The sequence below is a fragment of the Stigmatopora argus genome, chromosome 7 (genome assembly GCF_051989625.1).
Source record: "Stigmatopora argus isolate UIUO_Sarg chromosome 7, RoL_Sarg_1.0, whole genome shotgun sequence".
NCBI lineage: Eukaryota > Metazoa > Chordata > Actinopteri > Syngnathiformes > Syngnathidae > Stigmatopora > Stigmatopora argus.
The window spans coordinates 14,955,713-14,980,545 of record NC_135393.1 but is presented as its reverse complement, the minus strand read 5'-3'; the positions used below and the strand labels follow the sequence as shown (position 1 = coordinate 14,980,545).

Here is a 24,833-nt window from a genome sequence, read left to right as displayed (position 1 = left end):
ATGTGGTCTCATTTTTTTAAATATTACTATTCCTAACAAATATTTAACTCATTATTGTCCAAAAAGCCAGCACAAGAAGCTTGAGTTCAGTCTACATTGTTGCACTTTTCAAATTTAAATTTGAAAAGTTAAAAAACTTAAACAGTGCATTTCCCTTAGACCAGGGGTCAACACCTAAGAGGGAATTGTGTAGAATTTCATTATTTTGTTTTACATAAATAAAATAATTGATGTAATTAATTGCATTTCCTTCATTTTTTTGCTCTTGTTAGACATTGTCTATATTCTGCAGTTTGTTTCAGTAGTGTACCCGATAAATATCATTATTTTGCAATATCCTAATATTAGAAATGTTTTACTGCCAGCTCATCAATATTGATTATTTATATATATTTTTTACCTGATTCCAATTGACCAATTTAAGTGGGAGTATTTCCAATTGGACGCTTGGAAAGCTCATTTTTAAGGCAGCTAGCATTCATGCCTCAAAAATTTGATGAGTGATCGTCAACATCTACATAACACCATAAATCGCCTCAAAACGTAGATTAAACGCAAAAAAACTTCTCTACTTTCATTCATTTATCTAATTATGTCAAATTAAAGCATGATGTGCGACAAAAGAAAGCAAGAGCCACTTGTTGAGTTTCCCAAAGAAAAAGTCTTTTATTAAGTTATTCAACCTCTCAAGAGCATCAAATCAGTAACAAGGCCCAAGTCACGCGACCCGCACTGAGCAAGCAATTTATCGGGTGTTGACCTGCAAACAAAAGCACAACAATGACTAAAGTAGGAATGCGACGAAAGCCAATACGTCAACGTGGGTCGCGGTCATACCACATCGTCGATTTTCAGGATGCAGCGGACCGTCTCCGTGGCCAAAGTGAGCGCGCTGATGGACACCAGTAGCGGTTGCACCACCAGCTCCTCCAGGATGTTGGAGATACCGCCCTGACAAAAAAAAAAAAAAAAACTCAGCTACCGAAAATTAAGTAAAAACAGGACGTCACAATAGAGAAAGGCCAATAATTGATTCGGCGTGCACGTTTTCATCTATGTAGCTAGTTAGCTATATTGATTTATTGTATGGTCAGACCATTAGCATCATATTACTAACTTGATCTCTTGAATTTTAACCGTTATAACACCCGCATTTTGAGATTCAGTTGGAAGAAATGAATACGGCCAACCCGGTACCTTGCGCACGTTGATGCCGGCCATCTTGTCTCCCTGGGCGTGCTTGTTGCGGAGTTCAGTCACAGTGCAAATGGGGTTGAGTCCGGCGTTCTCGGCCAGCGTCGACGGGATCACCTCCAAGGCGTCGGCGTACGCCCGCACGCAGTAGGCCTCCATGCCGGCCAGCGTGCGCGAATACTCGGCGAGACGCAAGGCCAGCTCAATCTCGGGGGCACCGCCACCGGCAATCAGGGCCCTAGTGGAGATGTGCAAAATTACAACCCCAATTTTCCTTTGTCATGCCACAAAAACACCGGCTATCTACACATGTACGAAAGCTCCTTTCTCGCCGGGTCGACGTGACAACCGGCCGGGCGTGAGAAAATAGGAGCATTTCCGCGTTATTATTCCTCCACTTGTTACGCCCCAACACGATGGAAATGTGCTGGAGCGCCTTTGGAAGAGGTGTATTTTAGTTCATCAATAAGGTCAAGGCAACCAACCTCTTCTTGACCAGACAACGGATGACACACAAGGCATCGTGGATGGATCTCTCGGCCTCTTCGATCACCAGCTTGTTAGAGCCCCTCACCACAATGCTCACCGTCTTGCCAGGATTGGAGCAGCCGGTAATCTAAGGACAGAAGGGAACGGCCATTTAATTAAATTCATCCCCCAAAAAATAAATAGCGTCATTCCCCATTTTTCCTGCCGGTGTGATCGAGATCGCACCTTGATGAGCTTGCCGGAGCCATCCAAGCTGACCTCCTCCGCCATCTCGGCGGCGCCGAGCATCTCGGCGATGAAATGGTCGATGTGGGCGATGGGTTTGGTGCCAATGGTCTGAAGAGAATAAAAAAAAAAAAAGTTTTTACATACTTTGGGCCTTGAAATAAAATGGCCGTTCTTACTCTGTAAACAGAGTTTTTGTTTGAATGGATGAATATAGCTAGATTGTTTCTTCAGTTTGGATGAATTCAAATCCGACTGCAGCTGAAGCCCACTAGCAATGTCTTATGACCACTGAATCTTTTTGGAGGTGCGTACCTTACAGATGAACTCAATGTCTTCCCTCTCGATGTCCTTCACCACCATGATCTTCATTTTGTTGAGGAAGTGCAGAGCCAGGTCGCTCAGGGCATCCCTGCGGCCATATTAGCGTTAGCATCCCCGACATCAACGACCGCACGGGCGCAAAACCGTTTCATCCAACCTGAGGATGGACTTCTGGATAAGCAGCACGTTGCAGCCGGCCTTCTTGATCTGTTTGATCATGTTGAGGATGTAAGCACGCTCCTCACGCAGCACGCGGTCCATCTGGGCGTAGTCCGAAACCACGATCTGGTTGTCCATCTATGTACACCACCCCCCATAAAAAAAACTCACCAAAACCGTTTCAACGTCCCAAATTTGTACAGTTGCGGTCTTGTGAGACCACTCACGTCGGTTTTGGGCGGAGACAGGCAGAACTGGATAAGGCCGATCTTGGCCTTCTCCACTCGACTGACACCGGAGCTCGCCAATCTCTGGGTGAGCACTAGCCCGTCCACCAGCTCGCAGTCGTCGATGGTGCCCCTGAAAAGCAAAAAAACAACAAAGGCGGTCACGCGGGACGCTCAAAACACAGTATATCATATTATAAGTCGCACTTTTAGTTGCGCCTTATAGTGCGGATAATACGGCAGTTTAGCAAAGTGTTGTCCGCAACATACAGGCAATTTAGCTATTGGGCTAATGTTATCATTACTGAGGATGGTGCGCATCTCACCCGAGCTTCTTGATGATTTTAATGTCCTGCAAGTCGACGCCGGTGGCGGTGGTGGGGTCGATGACGCGCATGACGGCGTCCACGCTCATGGGGGCCAGGAGGCTGGAATACTGCGACACCACCTTGGAGCACAGCGACGTGGTGGCGCTGTTGAGCAGCGTCTCGCGGTCGCTAAGCTCCACCGGACGGCTCATGTCCGTCAGGACCTCCACGCCTTTGTCCACTGCCTTCTGGAAGGACTCCGATATGATGGTAGGGTGGATGCCTGCGGTTGCCGGGATACCAATTTACCCCACGGCTTAAGTTCCTGCTTTGGTATATCTAGGTTTATTGCTTTTCATCTAACTCTAATATTTCATTTTACACATTATATGACAAAATATATATTTACCTCTCTGGAGCAATTTGGAGCAAGCGTCAAGGAGGGCGCCAGCAATCACCACCACCGAGGTGGTCCCGTCACCGGCCTCGATGTCCTGCGCTTTGGACAGTTCCACCAGCTGCAACACACACACACAAGAGTCGTGATGGCATACTTGAGGGAGTGAATGCCGCTTATGTGCGCAAAATAAAAAAAATAAAAAACAACCTACCATTTTAGCAGCAGGGTGCAGCACCTGCATTTGCTTCAAGATGGTGGCTCCATCATTGGTGATGGTCACATCACCTTTCTCATCCTGGATCTGTTACAAGACCACAACGGTGGAGGTTAATGCTTCGAGGAGCCATCAAAACGATGGTGTGATGCCTTCACTTACCATCTTGTCCATTCCTTTGGGCCCGAGACTGGTTCTGACGGCATCTGCCACGGCTGTCAATCAAAAAGATAATTTATTTAGGTACACGAGTAAATTTGGCAATGAGCTCTGTACTGACTACTTCAAAAATAGATTTTTTTTCCCATTATTTTAGAAGAAACTGCAGTGGCGTTGACTAATTCACCCAGTATTGATCAATTGGGTGTAACTGGTGAATATGACTTAATCAATAACACGCTGAAATGAGAATCAAACACTGTAGAGAACGAATGATAGACGACACTTAGTGCCTGACTATAATTTATTATTTGTACTTAAAATAAGACATTTTGGGTAATGTAACGGTCAGCCAGAACATAGCGATGTGTCGTCTTAAAAGACAACTTCCTTCTAGGCCAACTTCCTACATGTAATAGAACAATTTTAGGACTTTTTTCGGAATTTCATACCTTTGGCTGCAGAGATGTTGCTGAAGCGGATTTGAGCAGGCTTGTCGCGGTCTACGTACGCCGCCCCTCCTTTGTTTCTGCCTGCGTTTGAAGCCCTCGTTAAGGCCATACCTTCAGGCATCGCGACTGATTAATCGCTGGAAAACGTCGGTGGGAATCTTTACAACAGGACTAATCTGTCCCGAGGATTAAAAATCCAAGCCTTGAACTAGGATGAATGCGGATTTTGAAACGTCCACCCGGCCCTGTTCAGAAGCTTCCAGAGGGACCGAGAGAAGAGGGCGCAGAAAAATGACGTCAGCAGACATTACTTGGTGCGCGCCAATGCAAAACATTCAATCAGATTTATATGTATCACCTGTCAGATAAAATACAAAGTACTGCGCGTAGTTCCATTTCTTCAAGTGTAAGTAATTTTAGTTTTATTCAAATCTTAATAATATATAATAGTTTATTCTAAATGAAGAAAAATTGCTCTCGTTTGATTCGTTTTGCCTGCTCTTCTGAAACAGGAAACTCTTTACAGTCATGGTAGCATGTCAGTGTTAGCAAAACATCTAAAAACTGTCCAATTATTTTATTGTATTTTGCAATTATTGATTCTATATCCCTAGATACATTATCTGGGATACATTTTCAATATTTTTCCCTCCAGGTGGTTGTTAAGCGTCCCATTTTGCGGCCTATTTAGACGGTCAGTATGTACGATGAGTAGGCTAAATTAGCGTAATCAGAAGCCGGTGTGACGAACACATGCTCTGTTAACTGCGTAGTACATACTTCAAAACAAAACATTAAGTATGGTAATTTCGTGTCATTATAAAATACAGAAAATTCTTAAACTCACTAATTCAAGTCATTGTTCTTTGGTCGGCACGTAAAAAGGAAATGAAGTTCACTTTTTCATTCAATAGTCATGACACGCTTATCAATTTTAAATAGAATTCCTAGTTGAATGACAAATGAGCTTAAAATAATAAATTAAAATGTACCCACTTCTCTAATTCAGCTATTTTTAGTAACAATATAATAATCCAAATGTTTATTGTGGCTGCTAGTAGCCTTGTTATGTTGTTTTAACCCCATGAAATAAACTCATTTTCTTTTTGCTGTTGACAGAAACGATGCTGCCCTTGAAAGAAAAAGACAAGGTCATCATCAAAAAGTTGTTGACGTCTGGCTGCTGCGCTCGTTGCGTGCTCAGGTTCTGCTGCATTGGTGTACCAGATGCTTACAGGCAGAATCGCCAGGTAGACAACACGTAATAAATAAGAGGCATCTACCATCCAATATGGCAGACGCATTGGAATAAAAGCCAGTACTAATTCATCTATCCTGGATTTTTACCCTTCAACAGGAAACACTGAGCCAGCTCCAAGCTTTTATCAGTGGACCCAAGGACTCTAGTAAAACGTCCGAGTCTACAACGAAAGAGGAGAACAATTCCCAGGATGCCGCAGTGTCGGAACCGGCCAGTAAAAAAAGCAAGCTGACAGCGGATGATCCGGTAGAGGAGTCCAATGTATGCGTGTTGTGCTTGGGCGTCCTGCAACACCTCAGTGACGTCACCCAGGCTATGCAGGTGGGACACACCCACAAAACGGTTGATTTGACCTCTTGTTTCAAACAAATCAATCAATTATTTGCTTTAAAGTTTAAACGAAGCTTCGATAAAGCATGGAATTTAAAGAAGTGATATTTGGCCTTAAGAAAAGTGCTAGAATGTGCAATAAAGGAACGTGGCTCATGTCTTTGCAGATTGCCGACGCGGTCAAGGAAGAAAAGTACGAGGTTGACACTTTGGTGCTGTCCATCTCGCTTCCTGCTCAGATGTGCGTGCGCGAGGTCTGTATATCCGTGTGGACAAAAGTAAATCACAATCAGGATGATGATATTTATCATAATGGATTATTTTTTCTATAACATTATTGATATAAAGCAAAATCCCGAAATTGTAGTTTCCTAAATTGATTTCCACAGGTTTTAACCCCTGTTCTCATGGAGACGGGCTGTTTAAGGGACTGTCATCTAGTGGTTAAGATGAGAAGTGCAACAGAATGTAGACTTGAGATGACCATTATGTCACATGTATAGTTTACCCAGAATTGACCTTTAAAGACTGACTAGCTAAAAATATTGCATTATTTTCTTTAAATTGTAACATTCTCTTTCCTTTCTGGTCGCCTGCTGGAATCCGCAGCACTCGTGCTGGCTTCACGTGAAGGAGCATGTGAGGTAACGGCCCTTTTTTCGCCCAAATACGGCTTGATATCGGGCGATTTTCACAAAGCATGGCACGATTCCCACCAGAGCCAAGTGCTGCGTGCTGGGCCGCGATGACGTCATCGCGGTGAAGGAAGCCTTCAAGTGGATCATGCAGGGTCTTCTGGCACAGGAGTTGGACGGCGTCGCGGTGGTAGCCAAGGTGAAGGGAGCGATGGATCTGGACCTTGACTATACCCAATTGGGGTGATATGTGCAGCTGACAAAAAGACATTTTCTTTGACCTTGTTTCCAGAGTGCGCTCGAGGTCAGCGTGGGTTTCACCCACCCAGAAACAGACGCCGACTGCCACTTTCTGTGAGTTTGGAACCCGTCGACAGCTTCATCCTTCCCCACTTTAAAACCGAGAGATTCTTTTTGGGATGATTTTTTTACTTTTTTTCTTTCAGTGGGTCCACTTGTCCCGACTGCTTCAAACCCACTAAGAACAAACTGGTGAGTTAATAATCTGCCTGTTAACCAGAAATGTTCAATGATGTAACGTAGGTAATCTCCATATTTGATTGGATGTCTATTTTCTTGGGCTATCTCACTCACATATTTTTGCAATGATAATACATTTAAAAAAAAAAGAACCGAACCCACCTGAATCGGACTTGATGGAATCTAAAACATTTTAGTTTACAAACATTTCTAGATGTCGAATTTGTTTTCAAACGCGACGGACTCACGACACCAACTTCGGCACCTAACGAGAAATTGTGTGCGTCCAGTCAGTGTTTACCCGCATGGCGGTGGTGAAAGCCCTGGAGAAGATCCCTGACAGCAAATTTACCAAGTCAGTCCGCTCTCAAAAACCTCCTCTAAAACTTGTTTGTAAAACGTTCCTATAACCATTGGTGTTTTTTGTCTTTTTTTTTTTTTTACATGTCAGACACTCACCGTGGCCGCCGTCCCGACCCGCCACCAGTTGCACGCCGCCAGACGTGAGGTGCGTCCACGCTTCATTCTTCGTGGCGGGTAAGTGTAGGGACGGGGCGCTTTTTTTCTTCTTTTTTTTTGCCTGGTTACGCCATGGGCACGTGTTCTTCAGGGCGTTACAACAAGTTCTGCCGCAGCCTGCCGCAGACGCCCTGGCTCATCGACGGCGAGCGTCGGATGGAGTCGTCGGTGGAGGAGCTCATCGCCACGCCCGTCCTGGCCGCGTTCGGAGCGGGAGGTGGAGATCGCCCAGAAAATCTGTACGCCGCCACGCCGACGTCGGTCCGACTTTTGTCTTTGTGGCGTTCCCCCAGGGTTTAATTTCTCCTCATCCGGCCGCGAAGACGTGGACGTGCGCACATTGGGAAATGGTAAGAGGCGCAAACGGAAAATGGCGACCGGAATCATCTCCGTTACTTACGACAACTGCTCTCGTTCTTCCCTTTCCAGGTCGACCGTTTGCGTTGGAGCTGCTAAACCCTCACAAGGGAAAACTCGGCAAGGAGGACATGAAAAACGTGCAGCAGGTGATGTGACACTTTGTGGTCGTGTATGATGGCAAGATATCAATGACCGTATTTTCTCGTATAAACGGTATCTTGCATAACACGTGAAAAAATTCACTTGTGCCTGCCATTACTCGCTCAGGGTGCCACCATCTTACCTAGGGATGACAAACTAGAGCGCTACGGACACACTTCCTGGTTGTACTCCTCACGTGAACTCCTTTTAGAATTTGTCTACGTGCAGGCAACACCCCTATAGGAATGTGCAATCAATCGATGAAAACAGAATCTCAGAAATACCACATGCGATGATTTACTTAAGATTTTTTCCCCCTTTAAAGTAACACATTTGTACTCCCTATTGAAACCACAAATATGGAGGTGAAAATTGTGAATCAATCTTAAACCACAATATGGTCAAATTCAATTATAATGTTATTAATTTTAAAAGTTCATTTAACTTAGCTGTTAAGTTTATCATGTTGAATGTATACATTTAGAAATGATTTTTAAATAGTACGTATTTAATTGTAATTAATCACCAAACCCAAATGGTCACAGGTGATCAACACATCTTCCGACAAGATTCGAGTTCGAGACCTGCAGATGGTCAGCAGGTAGGTAGATTTTTTTTCTTTCCCATTTCCTTTCCCCGCGAGGTTTCCCAATACTTTATCCAAAATACGTGCAGAGACGCCATGAGCCGTATGAAAGAGGGTGAGGAGGAGAAGACCAAATCTTACCGAGCCTTGGTGTGGACGCTCAAGTCCATCCGGAAAGACGACATCGCCTTCATCGACCGCATCCAGGTGGGCGCGCGCTGGCACATTAGCTGCACGTTGCCAAAATGCGCCGGCGTTGACATTCCATTGTCGTTGGAGGACCTGACGGTGGACCAGAAGACCCCCCTGAGAGTCCTGCACCGCCGCACTCTGGCGGTCCGCCAGCGTCTCATCCACAGCATGAGTACCAGCTTCGTGGACGAGCACCACTTCCAGCTCAGTCTCAAGACGCAGGCCGGAACGTATCCTAGTCCCAAGCGATGGTTTTTTCTACCGCTTTGCCATACTTTGTTTCCAAGTGCTATGTAGTTGTATATTGTGCATTTATTTTGAAATGTGTTCTCCTGAAAATACGCATCCAGATACATAAAAGAATTTGTCCACGGAGATTTTGGGCGTACCAAGCCAAACTTGTGTCTGCTGCTAGACACGGACACAGACATACTAGAGCTAGATGTACAGGTAATACTTTTATGCTCTTGTTCTGCTTACTTGTGGGAAAAACTCTCGGTATAATTTAGGGGTGTCAAACTCAGTTTGGTTTTGCGGGCCACCAGATCTCGTGGGGCGTACCAATTTATTTTGGGCCCCAAAATTTAACTTACTGGCACTAGATGTCCAATCCATTTTGACTGGGACGGTCAAAATGCACTGCCAAATTAATTAACAATGAGTTCATTTTGCATCACTACTTTTTTCACATCCTGTACATTTTGGATCATTTCCTGTTGATTTTCAGGGACTTTCCGGGATGCTTCTTCTTGTTCCAGATGATTTTGGGGTATTTTCTGGTGACTTACTGTTGGTTTGGGGGCATTTTACGGGTTTTTTATTTACTCATTGGCTGCCACTTAAAGCAGAGTGAACAAATGTGATTGGAAAAAAAATCTTCGTTTTTCTTAGTTATTAAGAATGCATTTCTTCCTGTTTTTCCATCCTGCAGTCTGTTGATGTGGACTGGCCTCCTGTCCTGCCGGAATGATCTCCGTTCACAGTTTGGTCCAAGCAGGTACCTATTACAGGAATTCAAGCTAATATGATTAAACATCACGTAGATTTTTTTTTCTTTATTATTGTTTAACACCAAATGGGAAAGAGTCCAATCTTCTAAATAGCATGCTAGGAAGAGTCTGGGGGACATGTGGACTTATTCTTTTTGTTAGTAAAGCGCTAAAACAAACATTTGGTGTTTCAAATCATCTTTTGAGTCATCGAAACTCAGACTATAAAATCTTATTTGTTTACAAATGGTGTATGACTGTTGAAATTAAGGGCAGTGTTGAAATGTGCAAATAGTTTGAATGCGCAGTGTGGAAAAATTTATTGTTTATAAAATAAATTAAAAAAAATTACACTAATTATTGTTTGATTGCGTGCCTATTCAATCTCTATAGAGAACCAATGATGCCATAATTAAATATAAATAAAGGTGACAAAAAACGATTATTAAAAATACATCTTGAATAAATGTAAATATAAAAAATAAAAACGTATCTAAAATACTAATTCTGAAAATAAATCATAAATGAAGATAAATCTGTTTTTCTTATTTTGATATTTTTATACAATTGTAGACGTGAAATGTAGCTTTAAACGCTATTTGTGGGCTTAAGTGGTTCTTGTAAAAAATACATTTTTTGATCTATTCATTTTTGGATGTATTAAAAAAGAGGAATATGTAATCATTTCCTACCAATGAGTTTCTTCACGCAACTTAATAATTGAAAAAAAAGAAGAGTGTGAAATGTGTTTCATTTAATTTAATTGAAAATAAATACTAGCACAGCAAAGCAAGTCCACTACTGGGTTCTTGCTCTAACATTTTGGTAAGAAAACAGAAAACAAACAAACCATCCAAAAACAAAACTAAAGGAAATGATTAAAAATAAAAAAAATCAGTTAATGAACCAATCTTAACCATCATCATCCAGCAATTATTTTTTTTTCCTCCCAAGTGCTTTTCATTTTTTTCCCGGGTTTCGCAAGTTAGAGAAAAACAGGGAAAATAGTCAAGAGAGGATGACGAAAACCCACAAAAACCCCAACGGATAAAAAAAACAAAAAAAACGAGATGCCACTTTGTCTTAAACATTTCAACTTTTTGTCGTCACTTGTCAACAAACGCCGCTGACGCAAACCGTCACAGCGGAGGTGAACATGGGGGGGCGGGGCTAGGTTTCTGTCTCCGTGGCGACATACCGGTTTAAAAAAAAAAGAGCAAACAAACAAACAAACAAAAATACAGAAGAGAGCGTATTGCATAACTATGTACATGACACGGAATGGTGTCATTTCACGGGAATGTTTCTGGAACGAGACGGAATTCTGCGTCTGGAAGCGTCGTTTTAAACTCAAAGTGATTGGTCACCCTCAAAATGCCAACAACAGTCCTGGTGCGTATCCGCAAAAGACATAAAACACTTTGTGTGTAAATGTATAATTCATTCATGTATGCTAACATGTTCATATGTGTGTGTGTGTTGGCTCACGCTAGCGCTCGCCTCGCGCGCAAAATCCCGATCCGCCGATTCCTATACGTCACTTTCCGACAAATTTGTTCCATCAAAACGTTTCATTAGCAAATGGAACGCACTTTTACAGCACTTTCTCTCCTCGATACCCTTCGCAACGTCTCACATTGTCCCGTCAGCCGCTTCGACCAATCTTTTTCGTTTATTTATCAACTTGCACACGACAATAAAAAGCCGAGTTGGTCTGGCAGGCTTCGTTTTGAGTTTCCGCTTTAGCTAGCGCGCAAAACTCTCCAGGTGTCGACCCCTCACGAACATATACGTCACACATACCTTTACTGACAATTCACATGGGACTCGCAACAATATTCACTTTATTTCCGGCGCACTTCATCATGGTTCTAGTGGAAATTTAAAGTCGCAGTAATCCCCCCTCTTATGCAGTTTACACTTGTATTAATTTGAGAAATTTTGTTTTGCATGTAATTCCATTACAGACCACTTTGGCTAATGAAGAAGAATGAAAACCGGAAGCATTTCAGGTCTAATTTCTGCGCTTTTTTTTCCACGTCTAAAGACAGCAACGGTTTGTAACACCCTTCCCCCACCAGACTTAAATAGCGGACCCCCGTATGTGTTTACCTTCGGTCAAAAGTTTTGAGACACTCATTCGTCTGAATAGTGAAGCGTCTCCAAACTTTCGACCGCGGTCGTATGTACGTGTGCCTGGCGTGTACTCGTCGGCGTGTGTGTGCGCAAGCTCCTCGGCTAAACGTAATCACGCGGCGAACGGACCTAACGCCCCTCGTAGACGTTTTTTTCCCCCCATTGGCGAAAATGTGTTTTCGTGGCGACCGACTGACGACAAATAGGAACGTTTTTGTGCGCGCGTGCGGTTTGGTCGAGGTGAACCAGGAGTCGTGCACGCTTGCCTCGAAAAAAAGAAAAACGAAAGAAGAAAAAAAAGCGACGACGGCGTAAGGCAACGTTTTTGGTGCTTTGCTCCCGGGAAAAAAAGCGCCTCGTCGTCTCCTTCCGGCGTCAGTGCAAAAAAAACGAAACAAAAATAGGGCGATCGTCGCCACCACGAGGACGACGTGAAGAAGGTAATACTGAGACGGAGAGGAAAATAAATACGAACAAATTGGCCTTCCGCGGGGTGGGAGGGGGAGAAAAAAAAACGTGGCCGACTCCTGTTTAGCGTGGGCGCACGCCCACTGTGCAAAAAAACTTTAAAGTCCAGCGAGAGACTTCCCGACTTCCGCCCGCTGGCGCGACGGAGAGGAGAGACTGGGACTGCTTTTTTTCCTAAAATGGCTACGTGTTTTCCTCAAAATGGCCGCCGGCGGAGTCGGGTGGCGGGCGGGGTCGGGGGCGCTCACTCCCGCCCGCTGGCCGAGTAGGAGAACTGCGGAAAGTGAGGCCGCCGCTCGTTGTCGGCGGCGTCCATGCCGTCCTCGTCGTCTAAAAAAAATGGTCACGGATTGGTATGGATTCTTTCAAATGTGACCGCCTGGCTTTCCTGACCGCTAGCCCCACCTCCAAGTGCTTTGTACTCACATTTCTCCGGCGGCGTGATGGTAATGGTCTGCGCCGTGAACTCTTCGTCAAAGTAGCGCGTGTCCGTCTCAGAGCTCACCTGAGGCTGGAAGGGTGGGACCATCTGAAAAGGACGCACGGCTATCTTAAAAAAGACTGAAGTGACATTTTTTTTGACAAATATAGCTGATGTCTAAAGCACTGAGATGGACATGGTTGTCTTCATTTTCCAGTATTTTTGTTAACAAAGGGCAGAAATGACTGGTTGTCACGCTTAGCTTGTCCACCAGAGGGCGGTGTTTGCCTTTTAAATTCTGAGTGTAGCTCTCAAGGATGAACATTTAAAAATAGGAATTGTTTCTATCTCTCTCTGTTAGAAAAGGGTTCTTGTTCTAAGGCTAAATGTTAGAATTACTTTTTGGGTGGTCTTTAATTGTGTTTTTTTTGCCCCACCTTGTGGCCCCATAGGACCCAGCCTCACCTTCTTGTCGTAGACGTCCTGCCAGTCCACGCTTACGAAGAAACTGTGTCGCATGATCTCCTTGGCGTCGTCGGGCCCCCCGCCCAGCCTAGAACGTGAGAGAAAAAAAACATGAGAAGAAGAAGTCCCGCCTCCCGAGCTGCCAATCATTTTCCAGGGTGAGTGAGTTCATTCTCTTCCTTTTGGTCGCACATGACGCGTTGACGACGAGACGTTGCGTGATCTCACCGTTTGTTGGGATCCTTGATGAGCAGACCCGAGAGCAGCGACTTGGCGTCGGCCGACAACGTCCGCGGAAACTTGATCTCCTCCATGAGGATGAGCTCAAAGAGCTTCTCGTGGTCCTGGTTGTAAAAAGGCAGGCGGCCGCACATCATCTCGTACGTGACCACGCCCAATCCCCACCAGTCCACCGCGCGGCCGTAGTCGTTGTCCTCCAACACCTGGTAGAAAAAAACGGCAGGCCGTCACTGGAAAGTACCCCCCCAAAAATAAAAGGCGTACGTTTCGGGATATGCCGACCTCAGGCGCCAGGTACTCGGGCGTGCCGCAGAACGTCTTCATGGTGGCCGTGTCCGTGATGCCCTCCTTGCAGAGGCCGAAGTCGGTGATCTTAATGTGTCCGTCTTTGTCCAACATCAGGTTTTCCAGCTGCTCGCATAAACACAAAACGTTAGTTTCATCCTTCAAATATCCTTACAAACATGTCCTCTAATAAGCAATGCTAATATTTGTAAACAGGGCTAGCAAAAGGGCTAACTTTGATTCAAGTAATATTGAGCTAACCTTTACAAACATTGTTTTTACTGGTCGCAAAAATTCTGACGGCTGATGTAGCTTTTGGGATTGGAACGAACGTGTGGAAATTGTCATTTAACATATTTTGCATGTCACCTTGAGGTCCCGGTAAACGATTTTTGCGGAATGCAAGTAGTCCAGGGCGGAGACGATCTCGCCGCCGTAGAAACGCGTGCGGTCCTCAGAAAACACTCGTTCCCGTGACAGGTGGAAAAAAAGCTGTGGAGAAAAGACCAAAGACAAGTCTTATTAAAAAAAATGTTTTTGTTGTGTTTTTATAGTGAAAAAAAAGACTGACCTCTCCTCCGTTGACGTACTCCATAACGAAGCAGAGGCGGTCCTTAGTCTGGAAGGAGTATTTGAGAGACTGCCACACGGATGACAAAGACGACCGTGAGTACACTTTAAACGTATCGTCGTGGCACTCGCGACGAGACTTACCGTCAAGAACGGATGCCGAGTGTTTTTTAATACCCGACTTTCTGTGAGCGTGTGAGCCACTTCGTCCTGTCGCAAAGTAGAAAACATACCGTGGCGTTAACGCCTTAATGGTTTGTTGGCGTAACAGCCGTTGGGTTGTGTTCGCAGCGCGTGGCAATTCCCATTTGGACTAGATTCTGATCGAGCCTACCTTGGCGATGATGACTTCCTTCTTGAGGATCTTCATGGCGTAGTAAGTTCCGCTGGCCTTCTCCCGCACGAGAATGACTTTGCCAAAGGTGCCTTTGCCCAAGAGCTTCAGATAGTCAAAGTCATTCATTGTCTGCAGAGCAGGTTAAAAAAAAGGCGTCACGCACGTTAACCATCTAAAAACAGCGGTTGGCATTTATGTACTGATGTCAGGTGAGGATAGAAAGTTCATTCTGGCGTAAACTTTGGAATTAAACGAAGAGGAGTGGCCAAATGAGGGTTTTTAAACTTGCTAGTGTTTCTGCTTAGCTAGTGCACAGTGCTTGTCTGGAGTATCTTTGTTTTTTTTAGAAGCTTATCATCATAAAAAGAGCAATATTGGATGAGAAAGAAAATGTTAAAAAAAAAATCTGCTAAAAATATATCGCTCCTTTGATTGATTTATTTTTTCTTGAGGATCGACCGGTCCTGATCTAAAATGGCCGCCGAGTGAGAATGTCTGCGCGTTAACTAGAAGTGGCGAACATGGGCCAAAAAAATTAGGAGTGTCAAAAAGCCACACTTTTTGTCAGAAGCATCATAAAAAGATCCAATCTGCCAAATTATTAAAAAAATAATAATAATTTATTTGTTTTTAATGATGAATTTGAGTGTGTTTTAAGAGAGGATAAAAATAAGAGAAAGATGAAACAAGACAAAGAGCCACAGTATATACAAAATAAGATAAGAAGCATTCATTTTTGCCGGGAGCCGCATGTGGCTCAAGAGCCACATGTTCGCCACCCCTAACGTAAACCGTCTAGCGGTCTGGCCTAGCGTGGCCTTCTAACAGATGTCAATGTGGAAAAACAACTATATGGAAATAAGTGTGATCTATAGTCCAGGAAATATGGTCAAAGATGACAGCGGCGAATGAGGAATCTCCATTTTTTTTTAAAACCAGTTACCTTCCGTTTGTAGTGGCTGATGGAGGTGTCCATCTCCTCCTCGTTGACGTTCTCAATTTGCGAGGTGGGGCTGCAAAGGATGCCCTCCTCCTCCTGCTTGGCCAGCGACTCCGCCACCATCTGGATGGCCTCCGCCCACTCGTCCCTGACAGGTAAGAGACCGGTACGGTCGCGTTAGCATCAAAGAATTTAGTCACATTGTTTTCTGTAAGTGTAAGTAAGCGTTCAGATTTTTTTTGTTTTTTAAATTGACGCCGACCTCTCATCCGGAGTGTCCACGTGAAAAGTCCTCTCGATGACTGTGGTCCACTGCAGGCAGCGGATGATGAATGTGTTGGGTTTGGGGCGCTCCGTCTTCATCAGCTGACATTCTGAAAGTCACACACAGGAAGTGCAGTGATTGCACATGATACTTTATGTCTGTATTTGTTGTGGAGCAGATTTTCAAAGGTTTCAATTTCTGTTTTGATAAGCATACAATTCATTTGTATCCCAATATGTATCCACAGATGACTACATTTTGGGTACAGATTGAAAAAGATTTTTCGGGTAAATCAACAGATATATTTATTGACTTTTGTTTTCCAAAATAAAAGCAGATATCAGATAAGGTTAAAAAAAATGAAAGTATGTGAAATCGATTTAAATTATTACTCTGTTATTGGTTAGAATTGTTAAGTATGTCAAAAAAATCAACAGGTATATTGACTTTTGTTTTGCAAAATAAAAGCAGATGTTAGATAAGGTTAAAAAAAATGAAAGTATTTGAAATGGATTCAAATGATGACTCCGTTATTGGTTTATTAGTTTCATAGTATAAACCCGATTTGAAGCTATCAGTTCTGGAAGCTACATCACCGACCACGTCTCGTGTTTTTGTCGCTTACTTGCAACCGAGAAGTTGTTGAGGGGATAAGCCAGGTCTGAATCTTGCGGTTTGTCCTTGTAGCCGATGAAGGAGCCGTCCGTCTTCAGCAAGAAGTAGCGAGGACGCCAGTTCTTGATGTACTCGCCTGCCCACAAGGAAGCGGCACAAGCACAGAGTGTGACTTCAATGTAAAACGAGTAAGTGATGACTAAATTACCTCCAACTTTTAGATAAAGATTGAAGGAACATTTTGTAATTGAGGCTAGGAATGAGCATATTTTATTTGAACATTCGAATCACCCCCCCCAAAAATGGTTAGCTTGCCTCACATTGAGAGAGATTTACGCGAAAGCACATCATCACCTCTTTTTTGGACCCATCCTTCCTTGACCACGTTCTGGTCGCTCATGATGGCGTCTCCTCCTCCTCCTCGTCACAGATTCTCCCAGGATGAAGACCTGTTCTGGCCCTTTTTCCGCTCGCCCTCTCCCTGGTTTCCTTCCTCTCTCTTCTCGCCTTCTCCTCTTATTTCTTCTCCCTTTCGTCTCCCGTGGTTTAGATGCTGGCCCGGTGAGTCAGCCTGGAAAGGGAGGAAAAAAACAAAAACAAAAGCCGAGGTCAGTGGATTGTTTCCTTTGACGGGGCGTCTCACACTTCCTGTCTCCCGGATTCCTTCTTTCCTTCCCTCGACTGCTTCCCTCTCTCTTTTCTGCATCCGTCACATTCTTCCTCCCCCCCATCGCTGATTCGTCCTCCTGGCTTTTCGCTTTGCTATTTTCCTTCTAGGCCTAGCTCCCCGTCACTTTCCTCCCCGCTTCCTCCATCTCTCCCACCTGTCACCTTGCACATGTTAAAAAGAGATTTCTAAAGAGGAAAAAAAAACTAGGTCAACTTCACTATGTTCTAACAGAAGGCCCCAAAGTGTCAGTAACGTCTTGCTAAAATGCGCACAACATTCCGACGACACGCCGATAACATGGAGTTCAAATCGTGCCGACACGCTGCTAAAATCCGACTAACGTCTTGCAGCTAGCGTGCAAAAATGCTGCTAACTTTCGACCGGCATTGGGAAAACATATTGCTTCCATTGGACTAAAATGCTGCGCTAAAAGAGCTAACATGCTGGTGGATATTGAAAACACAAAGTATCAAATTGTCAGTGAAATGTGCACAACTTTTTGACGTCACACTGATAACGTCGAGTTAAAATTCTGCCGACGTGCTGCCAAAATCCAACTTTGTTCTTCCAATAAATAATTAAGAGATGAAAATACTGCTAAGTTTTGCGTAGTTTATTTGAATTTTGACTAAAATGCTCAAATGAGCCAACATTCTTGTAACATGGAGCTAAAATACAATTAGCCTCAAATTGTTAGCAAAGTTCTGATAAAATGTGTACGACATTGTGACCATATGCTAACCTGTTGCTAAAATTTAGCTAATATATTGCCTAGAAGCAACTAACAGGCTAAAATGCTGCTAACTTTTGAACATTTGGTAATCGGATTGCTCACATTGTACTAAAATTCTGCCAACGTGCTAATAACATGGAGCTAAAATGCTATTAGCAATATGCTACCATGCTACAAACAAAGGGGCAAAATTTATTTTATAGATACATTAACAATAATACAGGTCAAAATTGAATTTGGTTATATCCCAACAGTAGAAATACAACTTTTTAGTAACAGTGACTATATTATGACCTATTCTGTATTATAAATACTTCCAATGTGAAGTTTGAAATATCACAGAATTGGCAATAAAGCCTAAGATGTTTTAATTAAGAGCAAAATTAATGTTTCCATTAACAATTTATATAAAGGAGGAAAGAGACATACATAACTCTAGTGTACACCCCAAAATAACATCATTTTCAACATTAATATTTCTTCGATTTTGTTCAAGAACATTAATCTATGATATGCCATATTATGATGTAGGTCTTTTTATAACATGAATAGCAGTGTCAAACCATCATTTTTTTTTTGCTTTAGCCAAAAGAGGACTCCAGATTAAATAAAATCCTTCGTTTGGGCATATTAATATAATGCTTAATTCATCATGAGATGAGTGACAAGGACACGTCTAGCAAGCACCTGCAAAGAGAATGTGGCTTTTTTACATTTTTGACCCTTCGAACCCAGATAAGCGTCCGGCTCGAGGCTAAGCGAGGTTTTAAATTCCGGACTGTCCTGCCCAAGTCCGGATGTTTGACCACCGCCCGACAAGCGCGTCAAGTTGTTCAGGTTCTGGAGCAGCAAAACACCCCCAGGTCATCACGCTATGCACATTGCCAAATTTTGTGTTGCAATACAGGACTTTTTGTTCTTTGGGGTCAGCAGTGATAAATATATATACGTATATATTTATATATATTTTTTGCCTTAGAAGTTGGAGCTCTGCCATAGATGCCCTTTTTTGACTCGTCTTTTTCATGGTTGAGTCATGAAAAGTGACCTTAAATGAGGCAATGGAGGCCCGCTGTTCTTTGAATATTGGCTTTTGTGCCTTTTTCGGAGAAGTTATCACTATGCTTTATTTTTACCTCTGCCTAACAAATGACATCATTTCATTCATAGTTTAATGACTTTAAACATTAAAGTAGGGAGAATGTGCCCCAAAAAAAGACAAATTTGAGAAGGCACCATGCTATTGTGGGGCATCAATGAGTATTTTTGCGATGCCTTTTGGAGAATTGTTATTCAAGTGAATCAAGAATAGCATAAAAGATGATGTGAATTTCTTTTGTCTTAAAGCTCAATCGCTTCTGACTGAAGATGTGGGCAGACAAAGACGATGCAGAAACATAACATTCATATCAGAAGGGTTCTTACAAGCATCTTAAAGGAGCCCAAGTATGTATTCTTTTTTCCCCATAATCCTTATTTCCTTATATCCTTATTATTAAGATAATGTCACCTCTACAAATGTTTATATAATTGACTATAGTGATTGTTTAGAAACTTTGTATCCTACAATATTGCCCTTTAAATGCCCCAAAGCTATTTTGCCAACCTTCAAAACTTTTCTATGACGCATTTCCTAACATTTTCTAGTTAGTGGCACTTACTGAACATATGCTCAATATTTTTAGGTTCATATGCATTTAAAGTAGGATTATTTATGCTTATCTTCAACGAACAACGAGCAGTATTTTGAACGGCGCTTGACAATTTTAAACATTATGGCCCATCAGATTCGTTATTTATAAATGATTGCCGAAAATAAGGGACAAAATACAAAAAAAGTCCAGTTGTTTTGATCCGGCCTTTACAGATGATTATATTATTATACGTGGGGCGGCTTATATGCGAGTACAATACGGTTGTTTAAACAAATATAGGCTTAGGTGCTCATTCAAGCTTGGGCCTATGATCTTCGTGGAGCCACTGGGGGTTGACAACAAACCGAAAAACAATATCCAATCAGCCAATTTGAAGGTTCTTGAGTCTAGAACCACCAAGACTCGAACACTATGCTTGCTTCTCACCCAAAGGCCTCGACGTGTAGCCAACAAACAAACAAACAAACGGAACCGCAGCTTTTGTTTCAAGGGCGTGTGTGGTGTCGTTTATTTGTTACATAACAACATCCGCTAGGCGTGCTTCCATTTTATTTCACGGCGAGCAAATGTCGGCCGCCGCCGGAGAACCGCTCGGTTCTCGGTTCGACACGTCCACCGGCATGTCGCGTGCCAACCGGGAGACCGTGCGGCGTTTTTTTTTTTTGCCCAACGTTGGGTGCCTTTCGTGCGGCGCCTCCACCGGAGGATGCTGCCGGGGGGAGGAGGAGGAGGAGCGGGGTGGAGTGGAATGGAAGTGGGGAGGGGGGGCGACGGCTATTAGCCGGGCTTGATGCTAAGCTAAGAGACGGCGATCTTTGCTTACACCTTACATCCCAATCAGGGGTTTATTAATCTTGGGGGAAAAAATGGAGGATGGGGGTGGCATCCCTCGCGGAGGCCGCGATTCGCCCTCTTAAGAGCCGACGAGCGAGCTCTGCTAAGCGAGTAAGCGGCTAGCCTAGCGTGCTAACCTCCGTTCGTTCCCACCCGCCACAATTACCCCCCAACACACCCACCCCTAAAAAAACCCGACGTCTGCTCCTCCTCGTACGGCCCCGGCACGAAAAAGAAGAGCCGCCTTTCCCCCCGTATCCAAGCGGATGAAGGGCATCTTTGTCGAGCGGTGTAAGCTCCTCACCTGGTGTCGGAAGAATGACCGGGATGCCCCCCTCCCAGTCCTCCCCTCCGCCTCGACGGTCGCTGGAGCATCCGACGCTCCCTCAGCGGCGAGAGCAGGAGGCGATCGGATCCATAGCCGCCGGTCGCGAGGCCCGAAGCCGACACACGGAGAGAGTGCGGCGGCGGACGAAGAGACGGACGGAGGGAGGGGCGGGCAGACCGTCAGGAAAAAAAACGCCGCTCGTGTCCCTCCGCGTCTCCGCCTGGAAAAGTCGCTCACGTTCGGCTCGGATCGGCTTGGCTCGGCTCAGTTGGCACGTCACGACCAGCCAGCCAGATCCGACCGACCGACCGACCGGGAAGGTTGCTGCTGCCGATGCCTTCACAGTCTGTAGGACGAGAGCGTTTTCGCCCCCCCACGAAGCCTCATAAACGGCGTTTAGCCCATGTTTATTTCATTATCAATCCCACAGAGTTCCCATAAAATGTTATAAATGTACACATAGAAGGGGTAATCGGGGAAAGGTCACTATTTATTATTAGGCCGAATGTAGAGATGCTAAGCAGGATGGCGCTCGACGGAGTGCACGTGAAGGCAGCATCTCTCCCCTCATGGCATCCATGGCTTTTGTTGGTCCCTGGCTTTTGTTGTCTCCCCCAGTGTGTGTTTGTGTGTGTTCACTTTGTGTGCAGCTGATTGTTTTCGTCCAGCTGCCTAGAAGGAACTTTCAATATGAGAAAATAATTGTAAATGTAAAAAACATATATAAATATAAATAAAGATACCATCCCATACACCAATACACTACTTGACTATTCTAGTCTTCCTAGTCATTTTATTGTTGGCAAAATTGTATATCATCCATTTGGCCCCAACAAAAAAAGCATTAAACTCTTTGTCTGACAAACTCGGTTGTCAAACAATGGCTAAAACAAAAAAAGTGTCAGTTTGACTGGATTAAATACAAAAAAACAGCCATAAATATTATGTCTGAATCCAAAGGGCCGCATAAATTACTAGGTCATTAGACAGACACACTATTGTGGTTACAGAAAACACAGTAATAGGAATTAATCGCTGATTTAAATTGCAAATGATTTCATATTAAATGTATCCAATTTTCCACATTAAAAGTGACTGTATTTTTTTTCTGGTTGATTGGTGCTAGACTTTTTTGTGGGAAAAAGTCTGCAGCAATCGACCAGGTTTAAATCTAAAGGGCCAACAGCGCCCTCTGGTGGGTTCGTGAATAAAAACTGCCTTTGTGACAACTGTCTGCATTCTAATCCGGGGATTTAGCCAAAATTTAATGTGGCCTTTATTTCAACAGGGAAAATCAATCGAGGACAACAGCATCTCATCAAATCCAAAAGGTAAGCAGAACTGCAACTGACTTATAAGATAATAATAATCAACAAAAGAAAGAATAAATGTAATAGCAGCATAGTAAATTCCGTTTCAAAGGCAGAAAGTTGTTTTAAATCAATTTCTGCATGCCCCAAAAAATATTTTATGGTAGTTTTTTTTTTTAAAAGGGGGGATTATATTACTCACTGTATACATTTATTTATGCATGATACATTGTTTGAACAATTTGTTTGCAGCCTAATTTTGGCACTGTTTTTTTTTTATTTTTCTTTCTGCTTTGTTGAAATCACCCATTGATAATATTAGAATATTGCTACATTGCTATTCGAATTTGGTGGACACGAGACTTTTGAATTTAGTATTTTTTCTCTCCCCTATTTAGTACATTTCCTGGGTATTGGCTCGGCACTCGGTATCAGTATGTCCATCCGCTGTCAACCCTTCCAGTTGAAATGGCGTTGACATAAATTGTCCTCAGGGCCAGTCAAGGGGTTAACGACCTTGGTCCACCCTTGATTCCAACCCTGCAAAGGAATCCAACATATGCTGCTTTTTGAACCAGCAAGACCAGCACCAAAACCCCCCAAAAAATTCCACCTAAAAGAATCCAGCATATGCAGTTTTTTTAATTAGACCACTATCAAAACACCCCCCCCAAAAAATGCTAAGAAATACAGGATACTATGGTTTTTGCACAGGAAAAACGGTATGGTATTAAACCAGGACAAATCCAGCAGAACTTTGTTGGATTTGTTGTTTTGGTGCTGGTCTGGCTGGTACACAAATCAGAATATGTTGGATTTCTTAGCGCTTTGCTTTGCGTGTAATCCAACACACAGGCCCGTCAAGGCTAGCAAACCGAGACGGACGTGTCCGATTGCCGCTCGCGTCACAGGGTTAAGGTTTCCATCGCCTCCATTCGGAGACCCTCGAGCGGACCCGACGGACGGCACAAGACGAGACGTGGCACATCACCCGTCTTTTCCACGTGAGCATACTTTGTTCAAACCTGAAAACTTGAAAGCACCGATCAATATTTTTTGCCAATTTTCCCGCGACAAATCAGCCGAGCTGGCCCTGGAATGGTATCCGTTTACGTTGGCGCGTTTTCGTCATTGTCATTTTAAATTAACCTCGCAGAAAATCACAATTAGATTTTTTTTCTTTTTAACAATGTGTATGTATGTATATGTATATTTATTTATATATTAATTAATTAATTTATGTATTACCTATTTATTTATGTCTAAAATGTCTTTTTCTGTGTCTGTATTCTCACCCTCTTGCTACTGTGACAATGAAATTTCCCGAATACGGGATGAATACAATTATCTAATCTAATCTAATGAATCGTAAACCAATATATTGTATTTCTATGTTGGAAATGTTGGTGGTGCCGTAGCGCGATGGCAGGCCCGGGCGTTGCTGTGAGGCTCCACGAGTTCAGACCTTGTGCTGACCACGGTCCCCAATCCAGGTGAGCCAATTTATGGTGGCAGCCAATCAGAGGCCTGGTTTTGAACAATCTTTTGTAAATTGTGTGAACGTATGGTAGGTCAGGAGTCACCCACTCTGGTCCTCCGGTCTGTTTTTCCATATCTCCCTCCTCTACCGCACCTGATCATGTTCCCGCATCTTTTCAGACCCTGGCGTCAGGGAAGAGATGTACGTGGTTTATATCCGGGCCAGCTGGCCAGGGTTCACGTCGTCCATTTGGGGAATTGCGGGTAAGTCTGTGAAGGGGCTTAAATTTATGGGATGAGTCTGTGAAAAAAAAATGTGAATTGCAACTTTGAGTTGGGTGTATACTTTTTTTTTAAATTCAGTTGGAAATTCAAATTAATTCCAGGGTGTGGATTCATGATTTGCCAATCAGGGCCTGCGTGGGTTTTCTCCGAGTATTTCGGTTTCCTCCGAGTATTTCGGTTTCCTCCCACATCCCAAAAACATGAATGCTAGGCTAATTCTATGCTAAATTGCCCCCGCGACCCTCCTGAGGATAAGCGACACAGAAAATGAATGAATATGTGACATTTTTTTCTACTTTACTTTGTATTTCAGGTGTGCTTCCCCCGCATTTCCAAAGCGTTTGACCCAAGACCCGTCGGAAAGTTTTGACGTGCGCCCGCGGCAAGCATTGGCCTCATTTGACCCGCCTCAAACCACTTACCAGGACCACTTTGGGGCGACAAACAAGTTTGAGAAAAAACCTGTGTATCAACCTTAATAGGGCGCCATTTGAGTTGATCAGTTATGCAATTTCACTCGCGCCCATAAAAGTCTTAATTTAGCGCAAATAATAAGACAATAAAATTCAAACTTGTACACTGCCAGCCCAAAAAAATGCTCCGTACTCAAAGAGTATGATTAAAAAAGTAATACTTTACTAGTAAAATGGCAAATTCAAATTTCAAGTTGCAGTAGGTTACTATTTTTGTCTAAAATTTCACCGAAAATACCTTTTAAAAAAAGTTGTTGTTTTTTTCAAATCAAATTTTTGCCTTGCCTGCAATTGGCTGACCACCAATTCAAAGTTTCCCCCACCTGGTCCCCATAATTGACTGGGATAGGCTCCAGCACCCTCCGCGACCCTTGTGAGAGAAGCAGTGCAGAAAACGAATAAATTAAAAAGTAAAGAGAAAATGTCCCAAATGTTCCTTCATACTTCACTGAAATGATACTTCTTAAGGAATTATATTCTATTTGAAGTTTTACTATAAAATAGACATTCTCAATAAGGTGTTTTTGCTGTGTAATTTAGCAAAATGAAATCTTGAATCAACTGCTATAATTAAATAAATACACGTACGTATTGGACTGCACGGTATGTGTCAGCGGCCATTGTTTGGAAAGCATTCCATGTATTTTTGAATGATGACCACATAAACTTGAAAAACTGGA

The 24,833-nt window shown here is 43.4% G+C and overlaps 3 protein-coding genes across 7 annotated transcripts; 1 reads left to right on the top strand and 2 right to left on the bottom strand.

The window, feature by feature from the left end:
• Positions 1–638: 638 nt before the first annotated feature.
• cct4 (chaperonin containing TCP1, subunit 4 (delta)) lies at positions 639–4,666 on the bottom strand. The gene is made up of 14 exons (XM_077604622.1): positions 4,510–4,666; positions 4,152–4,407; positions 3,703–3,755; positions 3,538–3,627; positions 3,336–3,444; positions 2,945–3,209; positions 2,619–2,751; positions 2,390–2,529; positions 2,224–2,320; positions 1,909–2,019; positions 1,680–1,810; positions 1,198–1,432; positions 838–951; positions 639–760 (listed from the first exon to the last, which is right to left on the bottom strand). The coding sequence occupies exons 2-14, from the start codon at positions 4,270–4,272 to the stop codon at positions 746–748; spliced, it is 1,614 nt and encodes a 537-aa protein (XP_077460748.1). The 5' UTR covers positions 4,273–4,407; positions 4,510–4,666; the 3' UTR covers positions 639–745.
• pus10 (pseudouridine synthase 10) lies at positions 4,447–24,833 on the top strand. 5 transcript variants are annotated; one of them, XR_013300896.1, is made up of 29 exons: positions 4,447–4,557; positions 5,271–5,401; positions 5,509–5,733; positions 5,910–5,996; positions 6,352–6,386; positions 6,462–6,576; positions 6,670–6,731; positions 6,824–6,869; positions 7,148–7,212; positions 7,309–7,394; positions 7,468–7,593; positions 7,670–7,726; positions 7,806–7,882; positions 8,423–8,478; positions 8,553–8,670; positions 8,743–8,885; positions 9,006–9,105; positions 9,587–9,652; positions 13,122–13,292; positions 14,214–14,325; positions 14,521–14,605; positions 15,523–15,661; positions 16,459–16,574; positions 19,137–19,235; positions 21,895–21,937; positions 22,772–22,920; positions 23,335–23,409; positions 23,576–23,659; positions 23,994–24,833. XR_013300896.1 is itself a non-coding variant. In XM_077604624.1 (18 exons), the coding sequence occupies exons 2-18, from the start codon at positions 5,276–5,278 to the stop codon at positions 9,623–9,625; spliced, it is 1,563 nt and encodes a 520-aa protein (XP_077460750.1). In that variant the 5' UTR covers positions 4,646–4,845; positions 5,271–5,275; the 3' UTR covers positions 9,626–10,001. The 5 variants fall into 5 exon arrangements, 1 of the variants encoding a protein (XP_077460750.1); XR_013300895.1 differs by lacking the exon at positions 4,447–4,557 and adding an exon at positions 4,646–4,845; XR_013300897.1 differs by lacking the exon at positions 4,447–4,557 and adding an exon at positions 4,646–4,845 and having other exon boundaries at positions 22,315–22,920.
• Positions 10,389–20,948, bottom strand: akt3b (v-akt murine thymoma viral oncogene homolog 3b). Its single transcript, XM_077604625.1, has 14 exons — positions 20,583–20,948; positions 16,741–16,957; positions 16,397–16,522; positions 15,769–15,880; positions 15,510–15,654; positions 14,564–14,695; positions 14,374–14,439; positions 14,231–14,299; positions 14,029–14,151; positions 13,657–13,785; positions 13,363–13,577; positions 13,135–13,222; positions 12,675–12,777; positions 10,389–12,578 (listed from the first exon to the last, which is right to left on the bottom strand). Exons 2-14 carry the CDS (start codon positions 16,784–16,786, stop codon positions 12,493–12,495), a joined length of 1,440 nt encoding a protein of 479 aa, XP_077460751.1. The 5' UTR covers positions 16,787–16,957; positions 20,583–20,948; the 3' UTR covers positions 10,389–12,492.